This window comes from Pithys albifrons, chromosome Z (assembly GCF_047495875.1).
Source record: "Pithys albifrons albifrons isolate INPA30051 chromosome Z, PitAlb_v1, whole genome shotgun sequence".
NCBI classification, from domain to species: domain Eukaryota; kingdom Metazoa; phylum Chordata; class Aves; order Passeriformes; family Thamnophilidae; genus Pithys; species Pithys albifrons.
The window spans coordinates 23,737,818-23,755,720 of NC_092497.1; the positions used below are offsets into that span (position 1 = coordinate 23,737,818).

General features: G+C 37.8%; 1 protein-coding gene across 4 annotated transcripts in view; it reads left to right on the forward strand.

Moving 5' to 3' along the window:
* MAST4 (microtubule associated serine/threonine kinase family member 4) overlaps positions 1–17,903 on the forward strand; it is a 301,151-nt gene that overhangs the window by 255,808 nt on the left and 27,440 nt on the right. For all 4 annotated transcript variants that reach the window (XM_071581454.1, XM_071581455.1, XM_071581457.1 and 1 more), the window contains 4 exons: positions 2,823–2,955; positions 6,874–6,941; positions 9,203–9,288; positions 16,707–16,915. In XM_071581454.1, the coding sequence (XP_071437555.1) occupies positions 2,823–2,955; positions 6,874–6,941; positions 9,203–9,288; positions 16,707–16,915 (496 nt within the window). The remainder of the gene's footprint in view (positions 1–2,822; positions 2,956–6,873; positions 6,942–9,202; positions 9,289–16,706; positions 16,916–17,903) is intronic.

Consider the following 17,903-nt stretch of genomic DNA (forward strand, 5'->3'; position numbering starts at 1 on the left):
GAAAATATTTTTATACTGTTAGGGTGGTCAGGCATTGGAATAGATTGCCTGGGGAGATGGTGGAGTCGCCATGTCCCTGAAGGTGTTCAAGGGGTGTCTGTTTGGTGCTGGGTGCTGGTTTTAGTGGCTTACGTGTTGAAGTGGTGGTGCTGGGTGGATGGTTGTACTGCATGATCTTGTAGGTCTCTTCCAGCCTTGTTGACTCTATGATTCTAATTCAGGTTCTCTTCTGGTGGTCTATTTGCCCATCAGTTCTTTCTCCCTAAGTGCTAAGTTGTATAGGGATCTAGTTCAAATCTCCATTCACTTAGTTCCCAGTTTCTGGTGCCAGGATTTTATCCTAGACTACTTATTTTTCAAATAGTGTTGTGCATCCTGTGTCCCTCCAAAATTTGCTGAGCCTGCTGAAATAAGTGGAGGGACAGTGTTGCAAAGCCCAGAAGTGACTTTGTCACTTAGTTCTGAGTTTCAATGCAGCAATGGCAGAGAAAGCCAGCACAGCTTGCTTCAAGTGCTCTTACTTTAGACAGGATCTTCGTGAGATTTAAACTGGAGCATAAAACCCCTGAACAGTATGTTTCTACAGATGCAGGTAGCTTGAACAACTTTAGGCGTACTGTCACAAAACAGTATGTTTCTCATGCAAGAAGGTGGTAAGCCTAGTCCATAAACAAAGCATCACTAGAATCATGTGAACTTATAGTATTGTTTTTCCATAGTGTCCCTCTGGAAACTTTTGAGTAATACTTACTGAAGTTTTAGAATATCTGTCTTAAAAATAGATACTGGGTATGAAAAACTTCAACCTCCATAAGAAAGTTTGTAAAATTTTAGGAAAGAAATTCCAGCTTTTGGGTCATAAAAAGTTTCAGATACCACACAGTAAAGCTGTCAGTTTTCTGATGATGGTCATGGCTCAGTTGTTCATGGTATATGAATTCCTATTTTAATTCACTTGGTAATCGTTTGAATAAAACTTTCATAGTCTCATATGTGGCAGGAGCTACTGCCAGATACTGAAAGATTTTTCTCCATTTTTATGTGGAAAACTAAATAGTTGGGAGTAAAGATCAGAATATATATTTGTTGTTTCTCATTATTCACACCTGTGTATGTGTATGATTGTATTTAGATAGTTACATGTACACTGCAAACACACAAATGTTCTCATATGATTAAAACTACCTGTTTTGAAATTGCCTTGTCTTGGTTAGTAAGTGGAGGAGAAGCTGTGTATCTGCCTCTGCAGCAGGTCAAGAGATGGTGGCACTTTCATGATGAAAATAAACAGAAATCTTGGTGCAAAATCATGTTGTTGCGTTCTTGAGTGCCGAGGAGCAACGTGTAAGAGAATCAGTTGGTCATGGCACATCAGAAGAGGACAGTAAGCCTGAAACAGCATGAACTGCTTAGTTATCTGTTCAGATTTTTGGGCCATTTAGCAGCATCCTGAGACACTAAGCTAAATGAGACAGTTTGGTCATTTCATGGTTTATGGTAAATCTTTGGCAGTAGGCTGTAGATGATGAAAATGGTTTCATGACAAATGTAAAACTAGTATTGTTTCCGTAACACTGAAAATCCCAAAGATACTTTATTTCAGACATGCTGCAACGTTTCCTGTTAGCTGCAGCAGCTTCAATGCTTCCAAAATGAAGCATAATACCTAATTTCTCAAGCTACCTTCTGGGCTGGCATGTTGAGTTCCAAAGTCCTGAGTAGCCTGAGGATCTAAGACAGCAGCCTTGTGACTCAGCATGTAGACTAAAACCCTGTGAAGTTATGTTAGACCACAAAGCAACAGTCGGGAAAGCTACCTAGCTCAGGAATCTGCCTGACTTCTACAGGTATTTGTGGCAGAAATTACTTACTCAAGAAAAAAGTCTGTTTTGTTACATCAGTGTTTCGTGGTTCATCATGTTTTATCACTCTGTTAAGCATTGCACCTGTTTGCACAAACCTCTTGAAGAATGCAGTAGCCATGGAGAAATGTTTTGGTAGGAATTCATGCCAGTAGAGAGAGAAATTCTATTAAAAAAGAAGAAACAACCCAACAGACATTTTAATAAACTTCCTTGCTCCTTTCAATGCATTCCTATTCTTACAATCTGTAAAGGTAGTAAAATTAAAGTATTTCCAAGGGACTTGGGGATAGGCAGAGTTTTGAGTTTCTTTTTTTTTTGTTCCTTTTCATTCCTTGTTGAGGCTTGCCTTTGGGTGTGTTATGCATGAGAGTTGCAATATGCTTAGTTCCTAGAGGAGAATGTTTCATTTCTAGATTTGGAACAACTGAATCGATGAAGTTCAAATTTTTTTATCAACTTACAATTTTGTCTTCATTCTGAACTTAGTGATTTATTTAATTGGATTTTCCATAAAACACAGTGCGTATATATTGATTACAAATACTTCACATCTCAGTCAGAAGTAAAAAATCTAGTGCAATATATTTATATGGTTTGTTCCCATAGTGTATTTTTATAGGCAAGCAGATGCAGGGAGATAGTCTTCTCTATTTGAAATCTTATGGTTGCTGGTTGTAGGTAATTTCACTCAATATTATGTGAAGTTTTGAGGGCAAAGAACATACTGTTCATAAGTAAGGCTCAGAAGTAATGATACAGAATTCAGTTACTTGCTGTATGATACATTGGAAAAGATCAGAATAGATTAATAAATTACTACTAAGACAGTAAAGGGGTATTGTTTTTAATAGGCAAATGTCAGATATGTCTAATAGAAGAAGTAAGGGAAGTTTTTATGTTAGACTCTAAGAATTCAGTTTCAACAGAGAAAATGATGGTGATTATTTTTCCCTCTAGGAATTTGATCCTGAAGAGTTTTACTATCTTTTGGAAGCAGCTGAAGGCCATGCTAAAGAGGGGCAAGGCATTAAAACAGACATACCTCGATATATTATTAGCCAACTGGGCTTAAATAAAGATCCTCTGGAAGGTAAGTGCATCTCCTGGTAGAGCTATAGGTTCCTAGATCCTTCCTTCCCAATGTGTTTTGTCATCATGATAATCTGTGTGTACCTGAAAAGGGCCAAGATAAAGAGGGTAGCAGAAAAGGCTCTTTCAAGCCCAAAAGCATTAGAAAGGTCTATGTATAGGATTCTTCTGTTTGAATATCATTCACAAATGCATTGTGTCACTGATACTAGTCATCTTCTTCCATCCTGGCAGTGCAACTTTCTTATTTCAACTTTTAGCTGAAATTTACTGGGATATTTTGATGGTTATCAAATATCTAACTACAGAGGTAAAGTGAAAAAACTGGGCCGAGCTGTTGTTTGCCTTTCAGTGCCCCCCAGGCTTCTGCATTTTAAAGTCTGTGAGAAGACTATCTTCCATTCAGTTTATTTTTCTGGGTATTTTGTGTGTATGCATTGAAAACTTTTATAGGACTTAGGTTTCAGTGGAATTATTGTCATTAACAGAATTTTTCTTCACTGTGAGAGTGGTGACATACTGGAACAGGTTACCCAAGGAAGTTGTCGGTACTCCATCCCTGGAAGTGTTCAAGGCCAGGCTGAATGAGGTTCTGAGCAACCTGCTTTAGTGAAAGGTGTCCCCGCCCTTGGCAGAGTTCATCTTTAAGGTTGTTTCCAACCCAAACCATTTTAAGATTCTTTTAAGGACAGTGTTGGAAAAAATACTCTGTCCTAGCGAGACCGTCTTCTTTGCCTTCCTGAGTCCATGTTCTATCACTGGTGACAAACAGAAGTAGGTTCATTGTGTTCAGTACTAATTCTGCAGTTTTGAAGAATTGGCAGAAATGCCATCATGGAAAAATGATTCTAGCTAGTGCCAATTACTTTGTCTTCTGTGTTGTACCGAGGACTAGGAGAGGACTTGATAGCACAAAATAATAGCAAAGAACTGTGATTAACATTTTCTTTAGCTAGTTCTCATGATGTTAAATCCAAGGAGTAGTATATTGTGTTTAAAACTCTTTTTGCTGAACTAAAACAGTTCGTGAAGCACTGCCAGTTGTTGTCAGGAATTTGGTTAGATCTAATGCAAATAAATTGGGTGTTATTACAGATTATATTCATGTTATATTAACAGATGTGAAGAAAATCAAGCCTATTATTAGACTGCCTCCTATCTTTGCAGAAGAACTTCTTCATACAAATTGAGTACTGCTTTTTTATCTGAGATACAGATAAACAGCTTTGATGGTTTTTGCTTGTATTTGGAGAGCAAGCAAGGAAGGCAGACAAATGGGGAAAGTATACATAAGTATGGTTTTCCCTTTGGTACTGGGAAAGATCAAGGAGTATCATAATTCTTTGCAAGATAAAGGAGTGTCTTCTGGATTTGGTGGGCTGTTAGTCTGTCCTAGACTGACAATTCATAAATTCTTTACTGATGAAGTATGCAAGATTTAATTTGGAGTGAGTGTTGAGCGTTTTACATCATTGACTCTAGTTCTGCCATTTTAACCTTATCTTTCTGATTGTTTCTTCTTGGCCACTTGGATAAAAGTGTTCCTCAGCATTAGTCAGGAATCTGATGCTACCTAAGTTTCATAGCATCTTTGAATTTCTTTTTTTTGACCGGTTTATTATGAGAGAGGACTGGGAAAAAAGTAAGGCATACAGTTTTCTCTAACTAACTACTTACTTTATGTGAGTGTATTTCATCTAGGACACATCTTAAAATTATATTTCATAAAATGATTATTAATATAATAAAAATTTTGAAGCATTCCAGGATAACTGAAGTGTTGTTTGTTTTATTTTTTCTGAGGGAAAAATGGGGTGTGTGGTTTGTCAGTAAATGCTGAAGAGGCTGTATGATGTATGGGTTACTGATACTTGGTTTGGCACGAGATTTGTGCATCATATTCATTTTGTGTATCATTTTAAAGATTAATTTGTATGAGTATTTATGATCAGGTAATTCCAGGCATTTGTTTCATATTAATGCTTTCATGCCACCCTACAAAAAAAGTGATATTTATAACCAGTAAAAATCATGTCACCAGTACTTCTTTATTTCATCTGCAGAGAAAAGCAACCTGCTTTCTCTGCTTACCTCCTTTGTTTGCTGCTGTATCTGTAGTGTCATTTCTTTGAGTGAAATGATGCATGCATTACTTGGAGATAATGCTAGATAAATTTATTCTGTACTGAAAGCAATACCACAACAGATTCATCACTTAATATAGAGTAGTGGCTGCATTTCTGAAAAGTTCCCTGGGGAGAAATGTTTTTTAAATTCCCATCTTTACCTTTTTGAATGATGAGTCTTGAGAAATGGTTTAAATCAATGAAAGAAAAAGGACAGATGTTTAATGGTATTTAGATGAGTTTGAAAAATCTCTTCAGGCATTGGAAAATGGTTCCATAGCTCCCTGTTTTGAAAGCTGACTCGAGGTTCTATCCCATTACTACCTACTGCTTGCAAATAATGCAGATTTCTCGGATAATGGTTATTTTGCAAAAGTTTTGTTTAAAAAGATAGCATTTTAATTTGCTATTTGTGAAAGTAATTTCAGTTTAGAAGGCTGTCAAAGTATATTATTCCAGCTTCCTTGGTTCTCACCCATACATTAGAGGTTTTATCAACACTTCTACTTTAAAATCCCTATGTTCACAAAACTGACTTTTCCCAGGAAAATTCACTCCAGGTTTGGTCTATATTATTTTTTTATTTTAAGATTTGTTTAATCTGAGTGGGGATGTTTTTCACCATTTATTGACTTAATTTTTAGAATGTTGAGCTTCTTTAAGACTTGAAAGGTTTGGCTCTTGAAGCAACATTCTAATTTCTTCCATTTCTTACACTTCACATACATTTTGTTTTGGATAATGGTTGCAAATGAGAGCTACTCCTTAAATATTTAGCTGTTCCAACAGAAAATTTTCTGACTGGTTAATTTGCTGTTAAAAATTGCAGTTAAAAATTGTGCAGCATTTCACTTATAATAGTCACCTATTATATAGAAAAGTCCAGTTTAGATATTCTGTGTGAACATTCAGCTATATTTCATATTTATGAATTCAGTTAACAGTCCTGAGATAAAAATGCACTTTACAAATTTCAGGTGGTCGTATCTCTGATTCCCAGCACGTAATTGTGATAAAATTTTTGGCTGTGTAAGGTGTATAATTAACTATGTATGTGGTTCAACTACGTATATGGGGTCTCCAGCTACTGGTGGTCATGTTGAGCTTTTATTACCCACATGAATTCTTAGTTACTCCCTGCCAGGGTTGGCTTAGGAGCTCTGCAGCGTAGGTTGACTCTGGCAGGGATAATCTGGTCAAGTTGTAAATTCCCAATATGTTACTTCCCCAGAGAAGTTGTCTGTGTTACAACTCTCTAAATTATAAACTTCTAAGAAAGTGGCTTTTAAATTATTCTACTAGGCCTATCAGTATTTGTTCCTGTGTAGAAAATGCAAACTGTTTGGAGTCCGTTTGTAGTCTGAATTAGAAGCTTTTGCTATTTCTGTGAAGGACTGCAACAAGGACAGTGCCTACTATTAAACCCTTCAAGGGCTGAGATCCTCAGGAGTTCTAGCAGATTAGTGCTGTCTCTCTCTTAATGGTCATTTTGCACACAGATCTTGGAATGCACATGTCTCAGCAGTGAAAACAGTGTTGTTCTTCACTGTTTCATGGCTGTTTGAATTCTTCAGTGGAAGATTACTTAGGCACTGAATAGTAGGTACTCATTTTGGATGGATTTTTTTTTAGTATGTCTTGGAGATGCCCTGAAAGTTACTTGGCAAGTACTACAGAAGGACACCATTTTTTATTTAGTATTCCAGAAAGGTCTTACTTCTCAGGTTTTCTGTGCTTTTTCTAGCTTTGTATTTGCTGTAGTTTAAAATGAAGTTTTTAATCTTTCTTTCCAGAAATAGCTCAGCTAGCTAATTGTGACAGTGGGACAGCAGAAACTCTGGAAGTCGATGAATCAGTAAATGTAAGCTTTCCTGTTATGTTGCTGCTTTTTCTGAATATGAGCAAGGAAAATGTGTTGTGTTCCCCCTAACCCTGCCTGTTGTAATTTTTCCTGGTATATGTAAACACATTGAATTCACGTTGGTTAATCCTCACACGAATGCCATGATGGTCAGCAGACAGAAAGCTTTCAAAAAGTATAACAAAGCATTCTACCTATTTTCCTAGATATTTCAGGGTCTTTAGCTTTCATGAATTTAGCACCCAACATGTGGCACTAGGTTTACCACAAAATCCACCACTGCTTGCTTTGTTTCTATTCAATCAATGTATTTCTTTTTCTTTTAGAAGTACATGTAAACTGTTTAATAAAACAAAGTATTTTAAAGAGATTTTAAAACAGTCCATTCACACAGGTAGCTAATGATGAAATTGAAAGACTCTGAGCAGATCCATGGAAGAGACAGGAAGAAATGAGTACGCCAGCAAATAGCCTGGATTCAGAAAATTAGTTTAGAATTTGGAAGGTTGTGCATCATTCTTCTGAGTCTGGATTTGGAAATATTTGCCTACAGTAATGGGTATCTTATAGTAATATTTGTCAGATATTTGCTCAAGATGGCAAAAAAAGAATGAGTTGAACCAGTTAATTGGGCTGAATATTGTGGGCTTAAATACTGTTACTTTAAATTATAATTTTTAAAATTTGGTTCTTATACCTTGGACTTCAGTCAACAGAGTACATGAAGTTCTAACAATTTAGTCTTGATTTTCAGTGCAAATGGATAGAGAAAGCAAGTGCAGTTTTAGGAGAGCTGTGGATAATTCAGTAGTACTTTACATGTATTTACAAATGTTAGCAGGCATGGCTTATCTGTTAAACTAGTTCTGACATGTAGTAGAAAAGACATCATTCTCTGGTACTTGTCATATTGGGGTAATTTCTGACTTTCTGGCAAAATGCCACTTACAAAGCCATAATTCCATAATTGGCAGAGTGGGTGTTTTTTATTGTGCTGCTTTTGTTCATCTGCATTTATAATGCTGTATTACACCTGAGCAGTATTTAGTGGAAGTTTAGTGATAAACTGGAGAAAAGACAGAATAACTAGAAGGCTTAAAGGAAGTGCTGAACTACTTAAACCGAATCTGAGGTGTGAAGTGGCTTAGCATTTGCTAAGAAATTGAACTTCTGAAGTTATTTGTGTTGTGCAAATGCAGAAGAAATACAGGAAGGATGATGCAGTGTAATAAAGGAATGTAAATAGGGGAAATTATGAAATGAAATCAGTAAAGAAAAATTCCAGATATTTGGAGACATCTCAAAGTGTAACTGTGGAATAAACACACGTGGGAGAAGTGATAGGAAGCATAACTTTCAAGTACAGGACTGATCACAAGCATCATTAATATGCAATTAGGAAGAATCCTGTACTCCCAGGCAAGCATTTAATTAAAAATGTTCCAACCATCTCTACTTTCACCTTTTAACTATTAGCAAACTGCCTGGGTAGGGATCATGGAACTTCCTGGATATTTGGAAAACTTTTTAAAATGATACTGTGGGTTTGGAATGTGGAGTCCTGTGTCCTCATCTTTCTGCCCCGCACCACAATTCTAATTCACACACCTTCAAGATAAATTAAAACTTAAAAAAAGGAATTGACATACTCAAAACAACTTGATTTTGAAAAAATTCTGATGAAGTAGATAAAAGTGACTCTCTGTACTTGGAATTAATGCCTTTTTATCTTTCATGCTTTTCTCTTTCATTTTGTGTCTCTTTTCACAATGTATCTGAAGTTATACCATGCTCTATCCTAACCTTAGTTTGAAATGTGCAACAATTTATTTGAATGAACAAGAGCTCATCAGCAGTTTGCTACTACCAGGCCATAGTATGAGAGTCAGATTCACTAAAATGGGAAGGCAGTGCCAAATGAAAGCCTTGTGGGATTCACCAAGTCCGAAATTCCAGACAAGAATTACCAGTAACTACTTTACCAGAAACTTTTGTGGCTGTAACCTTTGCATGTAGATACATGGACAGTTTGCTGTAGTGTAGCAGATACATGTTTGATGAAAAAGCAGCTCTGCTTCTGGAGTCCCTTGGTCCCTCTGTGTGCAGGCTGTGTGGCTAGCTGTCCAGAGCTCTTACCTGGTTAATCAGGATGACAGCCTGTTGATCATTGGGGGTTTTTTGTTACGATTTTTTTTGTTTTCACCTCATTTTGAGAAAAAGTGCTATATTAACTTTGTTCTTTCTCATCTCTTACTTTGAAGAGCTCTAATACCTCACTGAAGCTGCAGAGGAAACCTCGGGAAAGTGATTTTGAAACAATTAAACTGATTAGTAATGGAGCTTATGGGTAAGTAATCCCTGAGTGTGAGAGGTCTTTTGCATTTTATTTTTGCTTAACTTTTATTTCTTATTTCAGGGATCTTTGTGTGGGGGAATGAGTTTGCACTGCTGCTTTTTTCATTTTGCTTTCCTGTTCTGATACTACTATTTGAAGTTTATGAGGGTTTTGGAAAGTGTGCTAGACAATAATGCATTACTGTGTGCTACAGTAAATTAGAGTACTGAATAGTAAATCACAATGATTTTTCAGAAGTAGATAAACGCTAAAGATGAAATCTGAACAAATGAAAAGGCAGATTTAAAATCACCTTTATAATCCTGGAAAGAGCCTGTGTTTATGAAGATAGAAGACAGAATAAAAACTTCTTTTGTGGGGAAACTAATAAAAATGAATGCTTGCTTGGCCTAAAAATATTGGTGAAATAGAAGTAGATTTTCTGAATTAGGGCAGCAGTCTTTTGTTACTTCTCCATGCATACTCTTCTAATCCTTGAGTTTTAACTATTTAGCTTTTAAGGAATTGCTGTTACTTTATTAGTTTCTGGTTACTTGGAAATTGCACAACTTACTGCCCAGTGAGTAAGTCACCTGGAGATAATCTACAAGACTAAGAGAAAATTTTGGTAACCTGTACTTTAAATGAACACATACTTTCTGAACACAAGACATCTTCTGGAAGGTACTGTGCAGCAGTGGTGTCTGTCTTTAGTCACCTTTCCTGCTACAGTGTTAGAGCCTTGTTTGGTTCCTCCTCTACAATGGAATGTATCAAGAAAGGAACTGTTGGTCTGTGTAATCTGCAGGAACGGGAGGGTTGTGTATTGGTTCAGAAAAAGAGGGGTTGCCATCTTGAGATGAGGAGCCCATGACCAAGTGAGACTCGGAGCTTGGCAGTGGAGAAGGACTGTGCTGCTCTCCAGCACAGACCCCGTTAGACTGATCCTGCTCTGCGCTCGCTGCCTCTGCTTGAGGTAGGAAGCAATAGTGACCTGATAGAATTGAGCACTCTTTGAAGAAATCTTGGACATAGGACAAAAAGCACCTGCAATCTACTCACTGGAGTTTTCTGTGCCTGTTCATTGGCCTAAGGCTGATGGGCTCTCTCTGATGATACTTGATTAAAGTTTAGTACTGCCTAGTACTGTTGGTCATGACAGCTTCTGTGAAGGCTTCTTGTATCTAGATGTGTTTACACAGCTCAGCAAAAGTCCTGAATGAAATAGCATAATTCGAATTAAAGTTATGTAAATATTCAAGTACAACTTCTCACTAGGCAACCTCTGCTCAGTTTTCTCAGAATATCTCCATAGCCAAACTCACTGCTTACTATATGTCAGCATCTCCCAATTACCCCACAAGCCTTTCAGCAGTTAGCAGTAGATGCTGCTTCTCTCCCTGGATGCACCACTTTCTCCTTCCCTTGGCAGGTGTTAAGTCCCCTCCATTCCTCCTAGTATCTGTCTAGTGGAGGAGCATAGGAGGAACTGTGTGGGATGGGCCTCTGTTGGAGAAGGGGATGTCAAGAGTTACTGAACCTGCCAAGCCTCCCAGCAGTTTTTGGGTGCTGAGGGAGAGGAGGGAGCAGCTGCAGAGGGGCATACTGCACTCAGTAGTGTGAGGCCTGGCACCTGAAGTCAGAGGTTCAGTAGACCTGTAGGTCTTGCTCCAGGGGTATTACAGTCCAAAGGAGCCTCGATGAGCCACTGAGAAGTACAGACTGGAGACAACTGTCCATCTGAAACCAGAGGCAAGTAAGGATCTGAAAGGCTAGAAAAGAACGGATGAAAAGCCATGGCCACCTCTGGCACACATTATTTTTTTCCCCCCTCATATTTGTGACTGGGAAAATCAGCACTTACAAAATATAAAAGCCAATGATATGCATAATTGGCGAGGTAATGTTTTAAAGGTTGGATGAGACCCTGTTAAATCTCTGAAGAAAAGTAGAGCTTACAGAGAATTAATATCTTGGGTTGTATTCGGATTCTTCATGAAACATTATTGTCTTTAGCAAATATAAAAAAAGGGGTAGGCTGATGGGTTATACCATGGTAGTATTAGTGGAAGTTGAAAAGCTCATCAATGTAGTAGAGTGCTGTTACTTCCACTTCCATCCTTAAGGAAGCAATAGCAAAGTAGATTTTGTTGATTGGAATTTTTCTTTTAAATAGTTACTTCTTAGAAGCAAAATCAAGAAGAGAAAACAAACAGCCTCTTACGATTCATGTAGAGGGAAAAGAACACCCTCAGTGAAATGTCAGATAATAAACAGAATGTATTTACTTCTAAAAGTGAGTTTGCACCTATTAAATACTATAAGTTGAAGAGGCTTGTGCTGCTAAATTCTCTAGGATACCACTGTTTCAAAACTCTGTGTGCTTGTAAAATCAACAAACCAATTTTTTTAATTAAGTGGATTTTTCATTTTTGTCTTGGCACAAATACAGTTGATGGTTAATTTACTCAAAAGTATGGTCAGACTTAAAGTGGAACATATCAAGATAACCTAAATGCTCTCTAACCCATCTACAAAATGTAGTGTAATAAACCAATAATACCTGTTCCATGTGAATATTAAGTGATAAACTCTCCCAAAGACATTTATTGCAGTTCAAGTATAAACAGCTGAAATAAAAGTTCCTGTTGCATGCTACAAGGTTTATTTTTTTTCCTCTCATGTTTTTCCAGGCCATTAATTTTTTGAAATAATACAAATATGTGTGAATTCTACCTGTACTTCATTGTTATATTCTCAAAGAGTGTCAGTGGGTGTGTTTTGGACTCTGACATTAAAGGTTCAGTATGCTGTAGTCATATTTTACTTACTTTGAGGCTATAATGGAGGGTTTAATTCTGAACCAATTAAAGAAACCCCCATCAGTTCTTTTACGGTGCTATGGTGCTTTTGCCTTTATTAGTGCAAGTTTTGACTGCTTGACATTTTGTTGATTTTGGCATGCTGTAGCAGAGTTTTGTCAGATATGTTAAACTTGATGAGTTTAAATACAAACTACTGGCTTTGTGAAGATTTGAGTAAATATCTTAGCAGTTCTCTGCTTTAAATTGATTGGGTAAACTCATTTGTAGTGCAATTAAATGACTGTATAGTAGATGAGGTGTAGTCGATGAGGCTTTTGGGAATGGCTAGGAATATACAAGAAGTTAAACAAGCTGTGAATCAGTAAACATAGGATTTCTGGCCAAGTCATTAAGGGTTTCACAAGCTGTCTATATGACTTTTTTCAGTCACGCAAAACTTTTCATACATCCCAAATTTTAAACTTTTTCTGCAATCACAGCAACATTTTTCTGTATCCCAACTTGCACAAGGTAGCAGGTAGTAGTAGTAGTCCATCTCTTCAAGTTAGCATCAGTCTGGTTTCTCCTGTAACAGCTCAACAAAATAAGTATTACGTTTGATCTCAGGGAAGCGAGTGATGTTAGTATGTCTTCACCAATGTACATCTGTATCTGCTTAAAGCAAATGCATGATACCACTTTTGCTCCTGCCTGGAATGCTCTGTCTGTAATTGCAATATGTGCATGAAATACTGGCTAATGGTGTTGATTGATAAATTTAAAAACTCATAAGCAGTGTTGTCTTGAGCAGCTGTGGCACCTAACCTGTAAGTATTCATTCCCGTTCCTTCTCTACTCTGTTCATAGTGCTGTAGTGGGAATGGGACTAGGGAAGTTACCGAGCTGTAGAATAAAACCCCATTAATCAGGTTAATTTATCATCAGCCTGGCAGCCACTGAAGTAGAAGGGGACAGGGGGAAGTGTGGCTTTATAGGTTCACTTAAGTAGTACCAGCCAGTTTACCCATCAGAATTTTGGACTGCAGTTTCATCACTTTGAGTCTGTGTTTACTATTTACTAGCTACCATAAAGATAGAAGTCATTGCTACTGCAAGGTATGGAGAGGTGGTTTTATTTTGCAAAATTGATGACTTATTAGAACAACTCAGACTAGTACCAATTGTGAAAGAAGGATCAAAGCCATCACGTTCTCTTCATCACGTTGCGAGCTTCTCATTTCTTTCTAGGTGGACTAAGGTAAGTCTGAAATACTGCAGAGAGTAGGCTGGTCAGATCGTCCCAGAGCTTGGAAGACCAACACTGCACTGGATGCTTGTATGTCAGGACTGCTGCAGTGCTTTAGGTAGCCTTTCCCTCTGCCCCTGAGTAACTGATCTGATGACAGACATTGCCTGGCTAGGAGGTGGTCCAGTGCTGCTTTTAAATTCTGATTTTAAATAACTCTCTGTAAACTGTACCATGTTGCTGTAACATGAATCACAGCCTCATAAATACCTTCTCTTCACTGAAGGCAACATCAGACTTCATTCTAAACAGTATCTCTGCAGGAAATTGCTTGTGAAAATAAAACAAAACTCGTCAGCAGGTGAAATTTTAAAGCAGTGAGTACAGTACCTGTGCCTTCACAAGGAATTCAAGGTCCTTTGACAGATTAGAAAATCAGGTCAAAACAAGTAATACAGCTATATTAGCCCTAAGCACTGAATGTACACTAGATTGTAAAATGGGTCTAAAAGCTGAAGTTACTGAAGAGCTGTCAATTGGGCCTGAAGCCTGTCTGTCAAGTTTTTTCAATAATTAGAGATTTTTTTAGTTCAGAGAAAAAACCCCAGGAATTATTGCTGCAAAATTGGAGTGATAGATTGCATAATATTTAAGTTGGACTAATTCAGGTAACCAGTTCAATATTTTAGCTTTTTTTGGTCATCTTAACACTTTGTGCACAGTGTTTGATACTTGTGCCTAGCAAGAGGTATTATGGAGATATTTTTTCAAGCTGGCATTTTATGTTAGAAGTGAAATAAGGTAATGTTTGGGCAGTGCCAAAGTTGATGAATGTTCTTACTTCTGAAAATGAAGCTTTTTAGCTATGTTGAACTACAGCATCAGTAAAATGCAAAGCACTTGCATACCTGTTGAAATCGCACAGCAAAACCAGAGGATGTTTTGGAAATTCTTGTTGCGACGTTGCAAAAACAGAAAGCTTGGGAGTTGGATGGGAAAGCAATTCTTCACTTGAAACAATCGGAGGACTGCAACAGTACCGCTCTGGTTGTGGCTTTGCAGGCAGACAGGGCATGCCACTGTCATTGAATGTATCAACAGGGCAATCTGGGTGTTCATCCTACATTGTTTCTGTGTCAAATAATCCCTAAATGTGATATTGTCTTTATAATATACTGAAGATCATGAGCAGCATTTAATGATAAACATCCTGCAGGCTGGGGGGTTCGCTCTTTGCTGGAGTTACTGTAATCAGAGGATGTGGGGATATTAAACATTTTTGTATGCTGAAGATTCATGTAGCATAAACAGTGGATAGGCATGTGTAAAAGCGAAAGAGACTATTGTGTTGCCATTGTCTTGTGAGTCTGGAACACTTGAACAAAACAGGATTTTCTCAGGAATAACAGAATCCTGGAGGAAAGTGATACAGTTGTCTGCTTGTGACTGTGAGACTGGAGAATGAAGTTTAGACAGCTGGGAAAATAGAGCCAACATGTCCCAGATACTGACTGGATTAAAGAGTCCTTGAAGCTTACTGGTTAATCATTTTTAAATATGGTAGTATTGATCTTACAGATGCACATGAGCTGCAGGGAGGATTTATTAAGGTGCTGTAATGATATACTCTGGTATAATCTGCCTTTCAAAAGTGCATCTTGGCACAAAGTCCAATTTAAAACTCTTGAGTGTATGCTGAGTCCTCAGTCTGTCCTCAGTTCTTTCACATAACTAGTTTTTTTAAGGAACTAAGGCTTCAGGCATTACTTTCCTACGTGCCAGGAGTACACAGTGGGACTGAAACAGGGAAAAGAAAAGATGAAATTACAGGAGATGAAGAAGCTAAGGCTAAAAGACACCTGATAGCAACAAACAAGAGCGGAAAACAAAAAAAAAAGGGAAAGAAAAGCACAGGAAATAGTTGTAATGAAGTGGTGGAGAGAAAACTGAATGAAGCAGTAGGAAGAGGTGCAGGACAACAGGCATGAAGCCAGCAGGGAGAGATACTGGAGCTGTATTCCAGCTTGAGAGGGGCAGAAGGGAGTGAGATTCAGTAGGAGGCACAAAGGGTGGAGTTTGTCTTGAGGTTTGCCCAGGGTGGTTTTCACCTGCTTCATAATCATGTAATGTCTTTTACCCACTCTGTGCTTAGACAAGAACGAGGGATTAATGAAAGCTTTTAGAATCAGTAAGAGAAAGTTTCCTGTCTAGAAAGTTTTTCTCAACAAAGGAAAGGAGAAATGTTTTTAGTGCCTGTAACTGTGGTCTCTGTGGGAAGATCTTCATAGAAATAGTAAGCAAGAGTTGCTTTTTGTATTTAAATAATTATATGCTGATAATGGGACCTCATGGGGGGACAGTAAATTGAATTTAAAAATTCCATAATTGGGTCCTATTTTTTCCCCTCTGTTTTCTCCTTTTAGTCCTTTCTTTCCATAAACACTCACTACTGTGAATTATATTCTGGAGATGGTATAAGCATTAAATGCTACAAAGTAGATTTCAAGCAAGGCAAACATTTTCAGGATTTGCTTCAAGGGATTTTGAGAAATGCAGCAGTAATGTCCTGTGTCAGTGTTCCTCAAGAGGGTGATTCCTTCTTAGCTTTGAAAGACAGAAGGTTTGCCCAAGTGTGGTTTTCTTTCCCTCTGCTTCCCTCTCTGCCTTTTACCTTATCCAACCAAACGCACAGGAAACTTTGTACCCAGCACCCCAGCGGAAATCCTGCTTGTCTAGATAAATCATAGTCCCACGTTACCAGTTGGTTAATGCTCTGATCTTTTTTTTTCGGGTTGCCTACTGATGACCTACTTCTGATACAGATCAGTGCTGCTGTCAGGGACTGAAGAAGAACAGAGGGTTTTGCTCCTTGCAATGAGGGAGCTGCCCCATCAAGCAACTTCCGAGCAACCTTCATAAAAAACCTGTGACATGTTTTGAAATCCCTTGGACTGAGTCATAATTACCTTACAGCAAACATATGGAAAAAGCATTTGTCACAGTGATTTGTAACACTGTGCCATAACTGGGTTTTGTATGTAAACCTTTGTTAATGGGAATGCCCAAAATCCACTTGAGCTGAGCACTTGCTATTATATCTGTTGTTTGTTTGGGGAAGGTGAGAGTAAAGGGGAGGAGCGTTGTATGGTTTTAGTTTGGGTTCTAACTTGAGTGGATTGAGAGTCGTTGAGGTTATGAAGCAAAGTGAGATTTGTAACCATTCTTTGGTGTGAAAGACACATCAACTACAGACTTGGAAACAAGTCTTTAATATAAATACAGTTTTTTTAAAAATATTTTTAATTAAAAATGTATTTTAAAATGTATTTTCAATACTTAATCAAACTTTTTTCTTTCTCTCTCCCATTTGAACTTTTCAGTGCGGTTTATTTTGTGAGACACAAAGAAACCAGACAACGATTTGCCATGAAGAAGATTAATAAGCAGAATCTCATCCTCCGAAACCAGATCCAACAGGCCTTTGTTGAGCGTGATATCCTGACATTTGCAGAAAATCCCTTTGTTGTCAGCATGTATTGCTCCTTTGAAACAAGACGTCATTTGTGCATGGTCATGGAATATGTTGAAGGTAAAATGTCCTGTTTTGTAGAGGAGAAAGAGTTTTCATACACCAAGAAAGAAAAGTAACCCAAAAAGTACTTGTGTTACAGAAGTCCCCTCCGTGTGTCCTCTGTATTCTGGCAGTTCAGATTTAGGATATAGATCCAATAGTAAGGTGTTTTGTTGGTTGGTTGTTTTTTCCCCAGTCATTGTCTCCCAGTAAACAGCTTGTAAAACACTTGTGCTGCAGCTGTAATGGGGAATAACTGCTCTTACAGTAAGTTCCTTATAGATTCTAATAAAAAGTGAGCTAGCATTCAAAGTTCATGTGGAAATGTTTGCTTGTTTTGTGGAGTTCAAATTTTCATTACCACGTATTGAGGCATTTGTATTAGTTACTTTTACAAAGAATTAGGAAAGAAGAGACAATTTGAAAAGGTGCTTATGCTGAAGGAGAGCAGTGGGCAGAAGGGTATGGTTGTGTGGGCTTCCCTGCCACCTTTCTTTTTCCTTTTTTCTTTTGTTCCCATAGGTAGCAGCATGTACTTTATTGGTGTCTTGGTTTGAGGGAAAACCAAAATGTTTACCAAAGACCAGAGAAGATTCCTCCTCAATAATCACATCACTCCTTATTACATTTAAGAAAAAAGGAACTTTAATTAGAAAATGGATATAAGAAGGATGACCGTTCCTAACTACTATAAATATATGTATATATCTATATGTAGATATAGATATAACTGTAAACAGATCAGAGCAAACTACTCCCCCAGCACAAAATGTAAAAAACCGAAAGAGAACAACCCCCAAACGGCAGGTTCCTCCTGGAGCAGTTATATTTATGCACAGTGTCAGTGTCACACCTGGGCTGGCTGTGAGGTGAATTCTCAGTCTTTTCCCAGCGAGACAGAGACAAGGGGGTGAACACTCATGTGGACTCTCTCTCTCTCTCTCTCCCTCCTGTCTTTTGTTCAAAAAGAAGATGGCTGGGAGTAGAGGAATGATGATAATTCCCA